The 19,311-nt window shown below is 36.2% G+C and overlaps 1 protein-coding gene across 4 annotated transcripts in view; it reads left to right on the top strand.

Moving 5' to 3' along the window:
• The window catches only part of Cdk14 (cyclin dependent kinase 14), a 701,075-nt gene that overhangs the window by 486,131 nt on the left and 195,633 nt on the right, over positions 1-19,311 (top strand). For all 4 annotated transcript variants that reach the window (XM_078040445.1, XM_005334679.5, XM_021732783.3 and 1 more), the window contains one exon: positions 15,517-15,610. In XM_078040445.1, coding sequence (XP_077896571.1) covers positions 15,517-15,610 — 94 coding nt within the window. The remainder of the gene's footprint in view (positions 1-15,516; positions 15,611-19,311) is intronic.

Raw genomic sequence — 19,311 nt, 5'->3', positions numbered from 1 at the left:
GGTGGTAGCCATGGTCTCCAAGCCTGGTGCCACTATTGAAGTCTCTTAAATTTAGTATTACCACATAGTTAATCACCATACACTGACACCTTTGAGAGTTAATAATAATTCTGCCAGGATTATAGAAAAAGGTTTTAACTGTGACCTCACCTTCTCATAGCAATGATTTTCCTAAATATTACTGGTCAGAAGAGATTTAATGCATTTTGAGTGTTTAATCCACACCTAAGGACTATTGACTACATAGTCAAATTCCTTACAGAAAATTTATGTTACATTGCCTAATAATGAATTACCTCTGTAAATTACAGTTCTCTATTACCTTGTCATTATGGCATTAGAGAGTGGCTCCCAAAGCGCTGAATTTAGTGATGGCTTTGGAATGTTGAAATGAGGCAATTAAATTTTTATTGTGGCTGTGGATTTTATATCTCACTGTGGCTTATTAATGTACAGATTTGTTTATGAGAGAAAAAGTGAATTTGTGTTATCATTCAGCATATTATATTTGGCTACTATGTAGTGACAAATTAGTTGAATGATAATATATAAAAGGAGGCAATGTACATAGTTCTCACAACTGAAATTTTTTTAAATTAAATCCTCCCCACCTCCACTTTTAAAATCAAGGTTGACAAAGTAATTGACTACCCAGAAACTGGTTTTGGAGTGGTTTTTAAAGAGCCAAAGACAGTGACTAAGATTCATTACACTATTATAACCTTTGATATACTCAGCTGTCTCACTCGTTTGTGAGAATAAGGAGAGATGGTCACATATGAAAGTTTTTTTTTTTTTTTTAGGAAAAATGAAAGTCTCTCTCTGTGTGTGTGTGTGTGTGTGTGTGTGTGTGTGTGTGTGTTCAATTTAGAAATATATAAAACAGTGCCCAAAGTTTAGAGAACATTGGATGTATGCTAGTCTCTTTAATGTTTAAGTTATTTAATTTTTTGAACGTGCAACTAGCAGTGCTCTGCAATGTAAAGAGAAGGCAATGCAGAAAATCACTGAAAACCCAAGTTAAGTTCTCTCTGACCCTTCTTGTCTTCATTGCTACCTTAATTGACAAAATCCCATCACTTCCCATATCTTCAGTTTGCAAATCACAAAACTGTGACAATAAAACCCTATTCTAGGTATAGCCAGCAACTAACAACTGCCAGGACATACAAGAGCAGGGACAGTGATCTCCTACCTCAGCCATGCCTGTCTTTAATTCCCAGGGGCTGCTAGGTACTTTGAACTCTTAACAAGAGTGTCCACTTCAGATGTCTTAAGTAATTGTTTATGTTGATGATCATTGATACACTGTTTTAGACATTGTCTACTGAATAGGTATCAGGGTAGATGAGGGCTTAACTTTCTTCACTAACCATTCCCACTCCATCTTCTTCTCGTTCTCCCTATATACAATCTGTATCATATATTACTCATAGTCAAGTCAAGTAGTATTCATGATTACGTACTCTTCCCTGTATAATCTTTTGCTTTTCTTGGACTTAATAATCGCCTGTGATTTTTTGTTAAGTTGTCTTTGTTCCTATTGCTAGTTATTTACAGTTGTAAAATATTTGTCAGTTATGAGAAAAATATTTTCCAACTGTTCAAACACACCGACAAATCTATCATACCTATTTAATTTCTTGACATCTCCTCCCTTAGCCTTTTTTTCTTGACATTTCCATCTCTCAACCCTCTGATTTCCTTCCTTAGCATAGTTAGAATATCTGTCATCCCAGAAGGCCGATTTCTTCCTCCGGCCCTCCCATGGTGAGAGAATCCCTTTCTAAGCTCTTTTGTGCCGTCCTGTTTCCTGGATAGGTGATTCTGACAGACTACATCCCCAGTAGCCTTGGCAACTGGGTTCCAGTTGGATTCAGGCAAAAAGCAGGTAGGAGGAAAAGGAGACTGAATATTCTTCCCTGATTCTTCTTTGCTTTAAAAATGCCACATATCTGGAAATAGCTGACTACAACTTCTGTGGAAAAGTCCCTCTTCCATGGCTCTAGCCATCATTGGCCTCTCAAAACACTGAAGCTTTAGTTCTAGGGGGAGTAGAACTTGTTAGTTGTAAACCTTCCTACTATTGCAGCCCCTGAGTATTTCAGTGTGTTGATGGGTTTCCTGATACATCTCTCCCAATAGTCACTTCTGGTACGGAGTCCTCTGCCTTCTTGAATTCTGCTGGTTATAGATTTCTTATACCCTGGGTTATGTGTCTTCTTCCTTTAGTTTCCCAAGAAGGGTTGCATTGGGGAGATGGCCTTCTTAGTTTTCCAAAAATGTCTTTATTCTACACACAAGGCTGATAAAAGTTTGGGTAAGTGTATAATTAATGATAATGCATAGTAAATATGAATGTTAGTCCACTTTTCCCTCAGAGTTTTCAGTGTACTAATTCATTTCTTCAGAGCTTTATCATATTGCTGTGGGGAAGTCTGATTCTATTCTGAGTCTCACCCACTTGTGGCCCCCCTCATACTTTCCCTCTGGTGAGTGTTGTGTTCTTCTCTGTCCTCAGTGTTCTGAGACTTCATGATGCTGTGCCTTGGTAGGTAGTGTCTTTTTGTGTTGGTGCTGGGTATTTTCCTTTCAATATGAAGACTTAGGTGTTTCAGAATGTAGAAAATTTTATACTTTCCAGAAGTTCCTATATTAAGTTCCTATAGTGTTTTTAAAACTATTTTATCTCTTATTTGATAACTTATCTTCCCAACATTGCACCTCAAAAAAGTGTGTATGTGTGTGTGTGTGTGTACACATGTGCACAGAATTGAGCCTGTTTCCTTTCCTTTTTCTCTGGTTTAGATTGATAGCTTTCTTCAAATATAGCAATGAGTGAGGTGCTTGGGTGTCCATTTATGTTTTTAAATGATGCATTCCAAGTCTCTAAGCCAGTTCACTGGTCAGTTCATTGTATACTCTTCATGGAAAGATCTGGACTTCTCAGTGGGAAGTCTTCAGATGGCAATGTTGAAGGCCTGCTCATTGTTCTTCCTGAGATGCTGATTCCTGGCAGCTGACAACCTCAAATGATGGTGGAAGAGGGAGGTTGATGGTCACACACACCACTTGACGTATTTTTCACTTGGTGCCCTCTTTTCGCCTCAGAACATAAGCCTTTTCTCTGCTGCAATTTTCATCTTCAGTTTAAGGCCTTGCAGGTTTAGTTTCATATGTCCTGCTAGTGTGCATAGGGAGTAAGGTAGGATATGGTAAGAGGGGATCTATTGGTTGATTGCTCTTGGTATAAACATTCAGTTCTCTACCTGTTTCCAGCTTAGACTCATCTTCACAGTTTTTACAGTCTGTGTGCTTAGCCTTTCTGAGTTGCTTTGTTAAGTACTGACTACCTCTGAAAGTTGCAGCTCTATGTGGGGATTCATCTGCATCTTCTGAAAACAGGTTCTCTCTCATACACTTGTGCCTCCTCACAAATTTCTTTTACCCTTGTTTAAAATTTTGTTCCTTAACTGACACTTCAGTGTCTTTGGAGGAAAAAAGAGGAGTATATGAATATTTTACTGTATGTCCTGATCTGTTGTCAATTTAATATTCATGGCTTCAGATATTAACAGTTGGCTATGAATGTCCTTGCCCTGTGGATTTGAATTCCTGGTTACAATGGGTTGGTGCCAATCAAACAGCATAGTATAGATGGAAACCTTATGGCTGGCAGCTTGTTAGTAGTGTGGTGATAGAAGTTTATAATCCTGGGCTGGGGTTATGGCTCAGTGGTAGAGTGCTCTCCTAGCATGTATGAGGCACTGTAATGGGTTCAATCCAGCACCATTACATAAAAATAAATAATAAGAATAAAGCTATTGTGTCCATTTATAGCCAAAAAATATTAAAATAAAAAGGTTATTATCCTTATCATATAACTGTTAGTGAAATCAGAACTTTAATAGAAAGCAAAGTTGAAAAGAAGGTCATGTGCTAACTGATGAGCTAGTGATGAAAGGGAATAAAATATGAAGCCATAGTTCTTAAAATGATAAAAAATTTTCCATGGATTTAAAAAATGGGTTGTGGAAAGTAGTCCTTTGGATCCATAGTTATAATATATAAATCCAATATATGCTTGCTATTCAAACAAGGAAAAATAATTTGAAACTGTTTCAATAAGTGTTTCAGCCAATTGGGAATTTCTGTTCCAGTCCAGGTGAAGAGATAGACTGCTTATATGTACAGGAATGACATGGTTGAATGGAAATGGGATTGGACAGAAAGTAGAAAGTAGGAGCCTCTGTAAACATCACAGGACAATAGGGAGTAAAGAGATTAGATGGACCACTTCATGCTGCCCATTGAAGGATGAAAGTGGAGCTTCTGTGTGACATTTGTGAATTAATTGCTGAGGACACTGAATTGTCTGGGGCATAATTTAGGTAAGAATAATTTTTTTTATTTCTAGGTATTATGCTGAAAGAATAAATATACCTTAGAGGTACTAAATGCTATCTTGATTTTAGATGCTATATTATGTAATTGCAAAGGTAATTGTGTTTTTTGTGTTTTTCAATTTACTCTTTAAATGTAGTATCCTCAAACCCCTATTGGTAAAGATGCCATTAAACAAAAGGAAAATAACCCATCTGTGGCCCCAAATCAGCTTCCTAATTTCATTTAAAAAATACACAAAACATACTCACGGAATGTGTGAGGTATTGATTAATTATTAATGACTGAATCTGAGGAGGTTTATGTTTTCCTGTTCACATTCAAGGAGTTCATCCTTTGCTCTGGCATTTCACGTTTCTCTGTATTTCTTGTGAGACAATAGATGCCATGAGTGAGATGTTTATCTAATTGCATTTTCTGTAGAGTTTAGCAAGGCTTTTATCATTCATTCTGCTGGATAATTCAAATGTTTCCTCTTTTATTGCTAGTTTTTACCATATTTGCTTTTAAAAATTTAATATATTCATAGTGTAATGGAAACTCAACAGATTAAAAAACTTTATTATAGCTACTATGTAAACTTCAATCTGTTTGTCATGTTTAATCCTAGCTTGTTTAACTTAGAAAATGTTTTGGAACTCTGTGAAAACAATTTATAATTTCTTTTACTGTTGTTTTATGGCCATTTTACACCCTCCAAGTGTGAAGGTACTAGGTTATGTTTCCAACACTGGCTGGTTGGTGGTGGCACAGGAGCAATATAAAATACAATAAAGCAAAATAAAAACACCTCTAGAATCCCAGGGCAGCTCCCTGCCCACAAAGATCTCATGTATACAATATGAGTCTCTCCATTCATTCATTCATTCATTCAACAAATCTTTATAGAATGTCAAGAGTGAAAAGCACTAAGTCCCTGCTCTCAAGCAGTAACCCCTAACACTAATCCACTGTACAACTCCAGGGGGTGCCTTACATTACAGTCTATGTTCAGCATCAGTGTGCACAGACACAATCCAGAGCAAATCTGTGACAATATTCTATGAAGTTCACAGCTTTCACCAAAAAATGGACCATGAGGATTCACAATGGAAAGATTTTTGCCTTCAGATCTCCAATATGCTAAGATTGATTGTCAAATATTTTACTATAGAGTATAAGGCAATCTGTCATCTGTCTTAGTAGCACTCATTTCAACACTGTTTTCCATAGTCCATCAGGGTTCATCAATGCCATCTGATGACTGGAACTAAACTGATGAATTTAACATACTTGAAGTTCAGAGTTCTCTTTGTAGAAGTATGACTTACATGAAGATTTTAGCAGTGATTTCTCTTCATGATATGCCAGATACAGTTTCTCAGAAAAGATGGCTGGAACTTGTCATTTGCTTTGATCTTTAAGATAATTACCTGTGAACAGTTTTCTTCCTAATTCCCTATACAGTTATACAAGGATTAATACATTTTCCAAGAGAAGACTTAAAATGCAACCTCCTTATTCTGCAACAGCTGTCATATAAACAGAAATTAAAGGTGTGCAAGGCTTAATAATTTGTTTCTTCTTGTTCTGATTTATGTTCATTCCTTAGAGATGTGCCATCATCAGAAGTGTTTTAAGTGACTTTATCATAACTTCTCTTCTTTCATTGTCCTGCAAGACAAAAAAAAATAGTATTCCTTTGCTCTTCAAAGCAGTATTTGCATTTTCCATTTTTTTTCCTTATGGTAGTCCTCAGTGAGGGCATCTTTTCATTTTTTAATTAATTATGAGTAGTATCTGGGCGTTACCAGTCTGAGTATTCCCAGCTATTTATATAACCTGGGGTTATTATGTTAAGAATCTGTCTATAGAACTTTCATTATCCATAATTATCTGTTTGAAATTTTTCAACATTTTTAAATATCAACATCCATCTTATTTTCAGGATGCTTACAATAGTGGTAAACTTCAATTTTCTAGCATGATTTTATTGTGTGCTTTACTCAAACCTTTAATTTTGAATTCTTGATTTCATTCTCTCTTTGTCCTTGCTAGCATTTCTATGCCTGGAGAGAAAACAAAATTGTCATCTTAATATCCTCATTTCTTTATTCTGACCTGGCTGACCTAAGAAAGACAAATTGTTCTAATTGAGGTGGCAGCAGAGCATAAGGAAGGGATCACTGGCCTAGGAGTCAAGGACGTACGGTTTCTGGTTCTAGGACAGAAGTGAAGACATGTAAGCACGTGGCACCACTTCCTAACATGTAAAAACCAAAGCACTGTGTGAGTCATTCTCTAAGGCCCTGTGTCTCTATAGTTTGGCATTAAAGTAAATCATACCGCTGAACCAGAGGTTTCCATGGAGACCACTGGGTCCTCAGGGAGTGTCTTATATATGAAATTAGAATTGAGATACAGTAAAATTAATGACTTGGTTTTTTAGTGTTTAATTTCATGTGATAATATCAGGTCTCAATCAATTAGCTTTCTCTACTGTTGTCTTGTGCATGTACTCCCCACGCTAGTTCATGATATCCATTCATTCATTCATTTTAAAGGTATTCATTGAACATTTTGTATCAGGCACTGTCAGGTCCTATGGCTACAAAGATGAGAACATCAAGGTCAGAGGGAGAGACAGGGTGGTGAGTGATGACAAAAATATGCAGAGGGTATGGTGGTGGCTCTGGGTGAAGGTAAGGATATTTCTCCTTGGAGATGGTTAAAGAGAAATGGGGTGCCAAAGGAGGCTCCACCAGTGGGTTACCCAGCCTGACTTGAGAAAGACAGTGCTAGAGTTGAAGGAGCTCCTGATTCTTACCATGGATGAGAGGGTATCACTAAGAGGGAAAAGAGGTGATGTTTGTGGATAGAAATGTAAAGGTTTGGAAAGCAACTGGGGGGGGGGCAAGGTAAAGAGGGGAAAGTAGCTGGAGATCAAAATGGAGGAATATTTCAGAAGGCTTAGGATGTGACAACTTGACTGAATATGTATAGTAAAGGAAAGGCAGGATTTCAGATGGTTCTTGGGTTTCTGGCTTAGATAATAGGACCAGAAAGCAAAATACAGCTTTGCCATTAGATTAAAACAGACAACTAATAAAATACACATCCACAATACTTAAAATGTATGTGCAAAAATTGGGCCTCTTGGTCTTCCTTGTTAGTCTCACTGCAGTTGTAGACTCTGGTGAGGGGACTCCAGTCACCTGCCTGGGGCCAAGTCAGCAGCAGGATCCCCTGGGACTCACCTTTTCTGAACTACCTTAGCCTGCTCTACTTTCTACTCTACTTTTAATTTTTATGCTGATATGCTAATTTGTAAATATACCTTCTTGGACAAATAATTTTGTTTAATACTTTGAAAAATAATTCTCAGTTTCCCCTTAGGTAAAAAGTACATTGTTTTACAGCAAATGTCTTCTAAAGAGGGGCTTTTACTCACAACCTAGGGTTTTGTTTTCATGCCTTGAGAACTAAATACTCCACAGAAGTATTTGACTAAGATATATTGTGCCTATCGGTGCCTAATGAAGCACTAACCACAGTAAATGATGAGTGACAGTTTAATCAATTTAGTTCCTTCAGTAGTCACCAAGGGCATGGTGCAATGCAATTTTTAATCTTCTACTTTTCAAATACTGTGAAAGCCAGGATGAAAAGATCTCATCTGTTATATAAAATAAACTTTGATATAGATTATAGCAAAAAAAAAGTTGTTTTTTTTAAAAATTTTTGTTCTTTTAGAAGTTGATTTCCTAGGGAACAAAACTCTTTGGTCAGTTTTACAAATATGTACCTTCTTTGAGAGAAAAGTGAGATAAATATGTGACTATCTAGATAGTTTTCATTGCTTAATGGTATATTGCAATGAACTATTGCTAAATAAAATTATCTACTAGGCTTTCTAAGTTGTTATAACATTCCTTTGCACTAAATGCAGGTTCTCAGTCTAATTTATTTTACTGATCTGCTGTTTCTTTGTTGTTCCTTTGGTTAGAGCCTGAATACATGTTCAGAGAATTAATCTGAGTTATCAAATTCCTTTCAAAACAAAATTACCCAGTTTCCATTAAATTCCTGCTCATCAATGTCTGATTTTGAGAAAGCAGCACTAATATCACTTGGAAGCTTATTGGAAATGCAGAATCTCAGGCTTCAATCCATATCTAGTAAATCAGAATCCAGATTCCAGCAGGATCCCCACGTGACTAGCATGCACAATAAGCAGGGAGAAACACTGCTTCAAGTGCTTTCTTTGGATGGACTTTGAGGAATTTCTTGTGCTGCCCTCATGTTGAAAGGGAGAATGGCGAAAGAATCACTTATGCTGAGTTATGGTTCTGTTCATCTTTGCCTCCTGTCTGAAGCAGCTTGACAATGTCTTTATCTACAGCCCTCTCTCCAAATGTTTTGACAAGGCAGATGCTTCTTAATGGCTCTAAGTAATTCTCTGAACTTGAGCGGAGGCCTCCCACAGCTTACAGTTAGGAGGTCTGTACTAGAAGGGGCAGGCATCCCCTGCTGTGAGAGCAGAGGGTGGGTGAGCTGCTCTCCCCTCTGCAAACAGGGAATACTCAGGCTATTCTGTGTGCGTCCCTCCTGGGCTCCATAGGTAGATACTGCCTCTTAGGAGTGAAACAGTCACTGTTTGCTCAGAGCCCTTTGTCCTAAGGAATATTAAACATTTGCTGAAAAATAGATGAAATTAAAAACAAAAATCCTTCTAGGGTTTGTGATTTTAATTGTACCATATTTAAAAATATTAAAGTCTTTCTATAATGTTTACTGCGATTGAACCAAACGTTTCATCTGAGAATTAATGAAGAGCACTTTTATTTTTTGGCAAAGACCAAGATTAGATTTACATTAATTAGAGAAATAATATCTAGGCCCTATTTTACACATCTTTATGTGGGATAATCATTTATTGGCTTATTTGCTGTCTTGTGTATAACAATACCATCTTTGTGAAAAATCGACTAGTACATTACACTTAAAATATTATGTACTAAAGGCAGATATTCTGAGTATGAATTTCATTAATTCCTATTTTTTTTGAAATTCAAAGTAATTCTGCAACATAAAATCTCAACAGATCCTTAACAAACAGATATTCCAGACTGGTGACTTTAGAGACCTGAGACTGTTAGTGTTGCCATATTACCATAATCCCTTTCACTCATTTAGACTCCATCTTTAAAAGTAAAAGACCAAGTCCTCATTGGAAGATGATGGTGGCTAATCTATTTACAAGTCAGTAAATAAATTACAGTCCTGGAAAGTATAATGGGGAAAGTGAAGTCAGGGAAGCTAATCCACTCTGAGAGATCAAGAAGACTTCCTGAGATGCAACTTTGAACTTACCTGTTCCTAACTCTAATGGAGAAAAGTTCTTATTTCTTCCCTGTGAATTACCCCCCCACACACCTCTCTCTCTCCATTCCATAAAAAACACCCTCTCTTTTGCCTCAGATATAATAATTGATAATTTTTTTTCATCTTGAATTTCTTTGCCACAGAGTGTGTATATCAATTTTCAAATACCTTCATATTAAATCTTTTAAGTTTGCTGCACAGTTCTTTACAGTTGAACCTCAACTGACATTTTGTGTTCTGAGCTGGCAGTTTTAGATTGATCATGTTACTTACAAGAAAAAGATCATCAAAATATACGATAGGGCTGGGGTTGTGGCTCAGTGGTAGAGCGCTTGCCTAGCATGTGTGAGGTACTGAGTTCGATTCTCACCATCACATATAAAGAAAGAAAATAAAGGTCCATCAACAACTAGAAAATATGTTTTAAAAAACACACACTGTTTTGTTGTTGTTTGTTTGTTTTCTACACATATAGGGGAAAATAGAAATACTATAGCTTTTCTATTTACAGTGACAAATTCTTTATATAGTCCCTGTCCAGAATGCTGTCCTTCATTTTTCCTTCCTGTTTAAAATAAACTTTCAATTTTAGAATAGTGTTAGATTTATAGAAGTGTTGCAAAGATATTAGAAATAAAACTAACCATGTTACACTATGTTTAACATCTCATATAGCTATAGTACATTTGTTACAACAAGGATACATTACTGATAACTGGTTTTTGTAAGTTTTTATTTTTTACCTTGTTTTCAGTGCTGGGGATTGAACCCAGGGGCTCTCTACCACTGTGCTACATTCCTAACCCTTTTTACTTTATTTTGAGACAGAGTCTTGCTAAGTTGCCTAGGCTGTCCTTGAACTTGCCTGCCTCCCAAATCCTGGATTACAGGTGTGTGCCACCATACCTGGCCTTACTTTTTCACATTTTGCCTCAGCCTTGGAGTGGCTAGGATTACAGATATGTGCCACCACACCCAGCTTCTGGATAAATTAGTTTTGATTTGGCTTATTTTTCTGCTTTAGGGTCCCATCCAGGATACCACTGTACATTTAGTTGTCATGGGTCCCTAGCCTCCTCTGTGTGGTGCTAGTTTCTCAGACTTCTCTTATTTTTTATGATGCTGACATTTTATGGAGTACTGGTCAGATATTTTGTATTTTATAAAGTGTCCCTCAGTTTGAATTTGTCTAATGTGTAGAGGGAGAAGATGGAAGAGATGAAGTGACACTCATCACATCATACCAAGGGTACATAATATCAACATGACGTAGCACTGATAATGTTAACTTTCTTCACATGGTTCAGGTAATGTTGGACAGTTTTCTCCATCGTAAAGTTGCCGCCCACCTCCTAGTCCCCATCTCCATACTGTACTCTTTGCAAATGATTCACTATGCTCAGCTAACATGGTCAGGTAGGAGGGATAGTGGCATTGCTTTTTATTCATGCATTTGACAAACACTTTTGAGCCCTTACTAGGTGCCTAACACTGAGCTGTGTCCTGGAGATAAGATAATGATCTCATCCTTGCCCCTGTGTTTATGAATCTTCCTGTTAGAGGAAATACCCCCTAAGATAAACAAAGATAATTTAACATTTCTTAACTGTTATAGAGAGAACAAACTAGGGCGAGGTAGATGAGATGTAAGGGCTGGGCAACAAGGTAGAACCAACCTTACATATATGGTGGCTAGTAAAGACATTTTTAATTTGAGCTGCCCTTGAATAACAAAAGCAATTATCCACGCCCAGAGTAGGCAGAGGGAACAACAATTGTGTGGAGACCCCGAAGCGGGAAAGAGTGCAGCATGTTTAAGGAACACACAGGAACGGTGTGGCTGGAGCCAAGGAAATCTCACAAATAGAGATGTGACGGTAATTTGCAAAGCAAGGCCAGCAACACAGCACGTGGGGCCTTCACTGACCCTGCTATGGTTTGCATGTGTTTCCCCAAAGGTTAATATGTGAGAAGCTTGGTCATTAGAAGAGTGGTGACATTGAGAGGTGGTGGGAACTTGAAGAGGCCAGGCTCTTTGGGAGGTCCTTGGGTCAATGAATGTATACCCTTGGAAGGGATTGAGTTCTTTCTTGTGGACCCTGTTTAATTGCTGCAAGGAGATTGTTATAAAGATCTGGCCTGACCCATCCTCTCTGGCTTCCTGTTTTGAGATGTGATTTCTTGCTCCCACATACTTCCACCATTTACAACTACCTTGAGGTGATATAGTTATGGTGGGGGCCCTCACCAGAACCTGTCCCTGTTTGGAGTTTCCACTTCCCAACCTGTGAGCTAACTTATCCTCTTTCCTTTATGAAGTTAGTTTGCCTCAGGTATATTACAAGATTGTTGTGAATTCATTGAAGACTATTCAACTAAATTTTTAAAACAGAAAATATCAGAATGGTTTGTCGGTTAATAATAAATTTTTTTTTATTATTTTTTCCAAATTTTAAATTGTCATATATTTTAGTTGTGATTTCCTTTGATTGATTTTTCTCATTCTAAATTTGCTTTGACATCCAATTTTTGTTCATAATTTTGCTTTGTTTTTCATTACAAAAATCCCCAAATTATATGACATTCAGGCCCCAAAGAGTATCTGTTTCTGCCTGTACTCACAAAGAATTATCAGTTTTTAACTGCTTATTCAGTTATCTGGTATCTGTCTATCTTTTAACTGCTTATTCAGTTATAACTGATAACTGAATAAGCAGTTTTTCTTAGAATCTCATTTTGAATTGCAATGAAAAAAATCATTCATATACTTATGATATATGTTAAATTTGAAAATTTTGAGTTCAAAAGAATTGAAAGATGTTGCATGGATGGGGGTTTTATTTGTTACTGTTAACTAATCCTAAAAAAAGGAGTTTGAATATACTGAACTCTATGATATTTTAACTATAAGATTTTGTTATTAGTTCTTATTCTTGAAAAAAATTGACTAGTGAATGATAATTACATAGATATTCAAATTCCAAAAAGAAGTCACAAATTAGACATTTCCTAATACAAGATTATTTTTCATAAGTATTGTACTTAAGTGGATGAATTCATTCCCAGTAAGCCACTCAGTGAAGTCAGAAAGGAAGCACAGGACTAATGGATGGTAGTAAAGGGAGGAGAAGGAAAGCAGGCAGTGGCAGTGGTCCCATCATATTAAATTGAAAGACTTTTATTGCCATTTGGTAATTAAGCATTTCCAGTAATAAAGATTCTGCCGTATTAGTAGGCTAATATGCTTTTAAAATTCACTTTTATTTTGTTTGTATAATTTTTTGTATGTTATGTAAAATTAATTTTTGTTGTTGTTGTTTTTGCTTTTGGGGACTGGGAATAGAACCCAGGGATGCTTAACCACTGAGCCACATCCCCAGCCCTTTTTATGTTTTTTTTTTTTTTTTTTTTTTTTTTGAGACAGGGTCTCCCAAAGGTGCTTAGGACCTTTCTAAGTTGCTGAGGCTAGTTTTGAACTCATCATCCTCCTGCCTCAAGTCTCCTAAGCAGCAGGAATTACAAGTGTGCACCCCCACACACACACCATTAGGTGTAATTCTTCAGCTTTTTTAATATACTCTCATACATCTTTGAAAATGATATCATAGGAAGAATCCATTAGAAATGGATGTCCAGGTCCCTAAGCTAGCCAAGCAGATAGGCACCATAGAGAAACAGTTATCATTCCATTTCTGCTAAATAGGATTGCATCATAATTGATTTTCCAATCATTCCAAGTATCCTGCTTTGGAGAGGATATAAACTAATAATAAGTAGCGGTAAAAGGAGTTCTGTTGGCAGTCTAACATTGTGGTAGTTACCATGAGAGGGTGCCTGTGTACACAGTGGGGTGGCTGTGGCAACTGCTGAGGGGTCTTTACACTCAGAGTTGTAACTTGTGGTAGTAAAGATAAGGGCCAAAAGGAGGACAACAGAAAGCATACTGTGAACATAAAGGTAGTGCAGTTTTATGTAAATGTAAATAAGAAGGCAATAAAAATGTAGGGCACTATTAGAAAAGAATTCTTGGTTAAAAAAAAAAAACTTTGGAAAACCACCATGCTGGAATTTTAAATATACTTCATTAGACATCTGCAACTGTAATATTTATAGACATGTCATTGCATTTTATTATGCTAATAAAATGATTCTCTCTATACCTATGCTATCTCTCAAATCTAAAATGAAAACAAATTGTGTTAAAACCATCCCTTCAGAACAATGGTTTGAAATTAATACTCTATTACTTAAATAATTTTTTATGACATGAAGCTGGACTTCTTTAATTTTAGTCATTTTGGCACTATGTATATTTAAATAAAACTTAGGTGTATAATAGGAAAGGCATTTCTGTAAAAGTAGTACTTCAGTTCAAAACATTTTATATACAGCTTGTATACAGTTTATATACAACTGTGATAACAACTGGAGAGGCTGTAGAGAAGTAGATCATTGGTCCTTTACCCCATGGGATTCTGAAGTAAGTTAATTTTGCAAGGGTTGGCTTGCCCTAGGTTGAATATGAGTGCAACAATTAATAAAAAAAAATTCATGACTTTTTTAGGAGTAGTTGCAAGAAACATAAACCCATTTAAGATAAAGCCTTTAAAAAATATGGAGAACTGCTACGATGCAGAGAGATGTAGAAAAAACATTGGGTTATCTGAACATCTAGTCCTCCAGAAGGCAGAATCCAGATCAGTTTAGTGGACTTCGCGTGCAGGAATGTATGGGTATTTGTGCTAGTTCTCTGACATTAATGTGATTATTCCATCAACATATGCTAGTTTCTTGCCATCCCGCTACAAATGACTTGTTCTCCAAAATTCCAGCAAAAGTGGCTCTCTGCCCAACCTATAGATTGGTTATTCCTTTTGGCTTAGGTGCAGGCTGCTGTGCCTGGGAGGCAGGTTCCTCTCATATGCTGGACTGCCTTGCTAGAGAGGAACTGTGAGCATGGCAGGTCAAGGAAGGAGAGAAGGCTGAGTGTGGTTGATGGCTAATATATTGAGTAAGGGCTTATCCAGTACGCTCACAAGGAGGGCCATTTTGTCTACTGGGAGGTTCATGGGAAGACTTTGTGGAGGAGATGGCAAAGCTGAGTCTGACTTAGACGTCAAGATTAAATAGATGAAGAAGGAGGGTGTTCCAGATAGTGAAGCAAATTGAGCTAAGTCCGTTGGGTTTATGCTTGGCACTAGGTCAGTCTGGCTCAGCAATCTTCAGTGAGTTGCCCTAAACCATCCAAGCAGCTCATTTCAGTACCTGGGAGGAATCTCTCAGGTTTGTGGTCAGAGCATTTGTGTTTTTCAAAAGTTCCCCAGGTGATGCTGAGGTGAAAAGGACTCAGAACCACTGGACAGCCATAGCCTGCAGGACATTAGGGGTTTATGAACTACTGCTGGGAAAGGATATTAGAATAAGACTGTGCAAACTTATGTATGTCAGCTCAGGACTTTCTCAACTGAATCCTCTAAGTGAGAAGAAGTCACAGAGGCCGCTGTGTTACGGGTTTCCACTGTTTGTGGTGCCAGTGTAGTTGTATCTGCTTAGAATCCTCTTGGGGCTTTAGACAGAACTGGAGAAGGAGAGTCCTGGTCTGGGTACCTGCACAGCTCTTAATGCCTGTTCACAGTATTATGTACTCATTGCTTCCCCTGTGGGGAGTAGATACTCTAAACTCAGATTTAGTTTTCTAAGCAGAATGTGTTGAAGCTTTTATATAACAATTCTTTCTTCTTTCTTCAGGGGAGTCGGCTGCATCTTTGTTGAGATGATCCAAGGAGTTGCTGCTTTTCCAGGAATGAAAGACATTCAGGATCAACTTGAACGTATATTCCTGGTAAATTCTTTACAGAATGCTTCTGAGAAAAACTAGTTTCTAATTAATCACTTAGTGACAGATTCCAGAGTGATACGTGGAAAATGTTTTTTAACAAATTAATCTGTTGTCACATTTAGTTCTAGCATATTTTTGGATCTTTGAAAAAGCAGGAAATTTGTTAAACTTGTGTTTTAAAGCTATTGTAAATGAATAATTTGCAAATATAGAAAGTAAGATATAAGAGGCAATACAGAGTAACGGGTTAAAAATGGGCACTCAGAACAATTTCAAGTGATTTATATAGAAGCCCAGCTTAACCCCTGCCACCCTTCATCTCTTGACTGTATGACTTTGGTAACTGTCTTTTATAACACAGAACATGGGAAATGGTGGATGTAGGGAGGGTAGGAACCATGGAGACCCCAAGCATACAGTACCTTGGCCAGGTCCTTGGGCCTGGCATCATCAGTGATAAGTCATGGTAGCATGTAGCCTTGAGATGATGTGTTGAGAATGGTGCTTTACTTCTTGGTCTTCCTCTCTAAAACTATATCCCCAGTCTATTTATGAAAAACACATCACATGAAACCAAATTATGGCACATTCTACAAGATACCTAACCAGTACTCCTCAACGCTGTCAAATGTCATCAAAATCGAGGAAGGTCTAAGAAACTGTCACCACCAAGAGGAGGCTAAGGACACTTGACAACTCTATGTAATGTGGTCTCCTGAGCAGAATCCTGAGCCAAAAAAAGAACATTAGGGAAAAAAATAATGAAATCTGAATAAAGTATGGTTTTTAATTAATGTCAATATATGCATGTGGTTCCTTAGTTGTGACAAAAGTACAATATAAGATTAGACTTTAACAAGGAGGGAAGCTGGTTGAGGAGCCCACATGAACTCTCTGTACTGTCTTTTTCAATTTTTTTAATACATCTGACACTATTCTAAAATTAAAAGCATATTCAGGTTTTTAAAAGTCTGCAAAAAATAAGTGTTCTACAGCCAGATTATCTGGGTTTAGCAACACCTTCTGTCTGTCACTTTTTAGGTATGTAGGTATGTGACCTTGGATGATGGACTTACTGGCTCTCTGAGCCTTAGTTTGCTCCTGGATGAATTGAGGGGTAATAGTAGCACTTACCTCAAAGGTTGCTTTAAGGAATCATTGACTTGCTATAGAGTCTTTTTAGAACAATGCCTGGCATAGTAAATACATCATAAGTATATGTTACTATTTTGGGGTACATTGTTTTTATGCCAGGTAATTTTATTCAGTAGGCTTTTATGTTAGCAAATTGTCCTATAAACCAAATATTTAAGTATGAAATCAGAACTAGACAAATCAGGTTTTTGTTAAAAGGATTTAAACTAAATACATTATAATAGCCAACATTACCATACTTTTTACTTCTTTGGTAAAACCCCCCCTATGAAATCACTGAGGTAGATTTTAGTATGGCCTATGTGAAGAGACTTATTAGATTACCTTTTATTTAAGTTATTCAAGTACTATATCAAAGTGTAGTTTTCATATCATGTGTAAGAACCACAGTAGGGCATAGTGATAGTAATGCTATGAATTGAGACTTTATCACTAATGTGTTCACCTTGATGCCAACAGTAAAATAAGAAAAGGAGACTACAAACTAGAAAATTAAAGCACATGATTTCTTCCTGCAGTATCCTGTATCCCAGCAAGTCCCTGCACACTAACAGCAGGTGGCCAGTGGGAGAGTCCCTAACACAGAAGCCCTCATCAAAGTGTAGCTATTGATTTTTCTTATCCCAGAAGCTGTCTTCATCCACTTTCTTTATTTTTATTGTATCTGATATTTATGAGTTCCCACCCACAAATATTGAAAAGATTTCTTATGACTAGAAGAAATGTGTTTTATAATGAAAAATTCCCATAATATTAAAAAGTATAAAAGCTGAAAAATTGCCCTTTGTCCTACTACTCAGAGAAAACCACATTTAGTATTTTGATGTATAGTTTCCATACATCAAAAAATTGTATCTTGTATACCACTTTATAACTTGCTGTTTTCATCTAATACTATATAATGGACACATTTAATTAAAAATAAATTTTGAAATCGATCATCATTTCTGATGTCAGAGGAGTGTTTTTCATTGTATGGAGGAGACAGTGTATGAACAAGAGCAGCCTAATATCAATAACTTGTTACTCTAACAAAGTGCTGCCAGAAATAAACTTTGCATACCTATCCTACTAAGAATAATGATTAGAATTGAAGGTTTCTAATTCAATACAATTTAATTTTCATAAATTTATTGACTGCTCTTATACACCTACCTCTTTATCTAAACATGTGAAAATCATTTTCCCAAGATCATCTCTTGTTTTTCTTTGTCAGATTGTATTGAGACTGTCAATTTGCTCCTAAGCAAATTGAGCTTTCCCTACTAAGAAAAAATCATTAATATTTCATTTTCCTTAGTACAAAGGTACAGGTTTTTTAAGCATATTTTCTTTTTTCCTTTCATGCTTTTAATTTTCATTCACTTATTTTAAATAAAATTTTTACCCATATTTTCTTAAAAATATAATAAACTTTTCCTCATATTTTGTCATTTAAAAAAATCAGTAGAGAGGGAATTTTAATAAGATGTATTTTGAAGCATCCAGATTTTATGCTACAACCTGTCTTCAAATGTTTAGTTTTTAAATTTATTTAAAGTTTAAGTATAATAATAACAATTCCACTGAATTGTATTCTGAGAATAATTTTCTTATCTTTACATTTCACTTAGCTTTTGACTCTCTTGTGGCTATCAAACTATCAAATTGTTGATGATTTGTTTTATGCTAAAATAATTAATTTCCCCATATCCAAAATCAGAAAACTTCAAAAGGAATCATATAGTTGATATAGTTTACTTTGTCAAAGTTTTGATTTGAAATACTTATATAATCTAAGTGATTTCCAAAGGGTGGCACCTTGTTGAATTGCTTCTTCTATGGAGATTTCACTATTATTTCTTAATTTTATGGCAATAATTTTCTAATTTTATGGGTATTCAGAGACCTTTGGGCTATGACTATGCTTTTAATAAGCCATGGAAATAAATTACTATGAACTTTCCTTGGGATTATTGATACACTAAACTACTGTTTCCTCTTAGCATAGAGACCTTAAATGCACACAAGAATCATGATTGATGGCAATACTGCTGTCATTTACTGTAGCTTTTTAACATGTGAAATGCTTTTTAAAATAAAATGCCCTTTGATAATTGGAAACTAGATCAGTTATATAAAGTTGCTGCTTTAGAACTAAATGATGTTACATTTCACCCCGAAGAATTAGACAAAACAATCAAAATAAGAGAAATCTTAAAAACTTCTTTGGCACTAATTGTAATCATCTTAAATATTTTATTTTCTCTGTGGATTTGTTTACATTTGCAAATGTTAGCTGTATAATACACAAGTAAAGTTTCTCAAGACTTGAATGATCATTGGAAGAGGAAATTTTTACAAACTTAATCAGGTTGAATCACTGGGAAAAAATGCCTTTCCTCAGTGACCTTTTATATCTGATCTGAAGAGGAATGACTATTAAATCATTATAGAGATTATATTTTCTTTAACAGGCTTCTGATATAACCTGCCAGAGACTCCCTTCTAAAGTGGCAGTGTTATATCTGAATTCTAGTATAGTATTGCCAAGGAGATAATTGACTCTG

The sequence above is a fragment of the Ictidomys tridecemlineatus genome, chromosome 2 (genome assembly GCF_052094955.1).
Source record: "Ictidomys tridecemlineatus isolate mIctTri1 chromosome 2, mIctTri1.hap1, whole genome shotgun sequence".
In the NCBI taxonomy this organism is placed as follows: domain Eukaryota; kingdom Metazoa; phylum Chordata; class Mammalia; order Rodentia; family Sciuridae; genus Ictidomys; species Ictidomys tridecemlineatus.
Note: the sequence above shows the minus strand (reverse complement) of the source record. Positions and strands in the feature narration are given on the sequence as shown.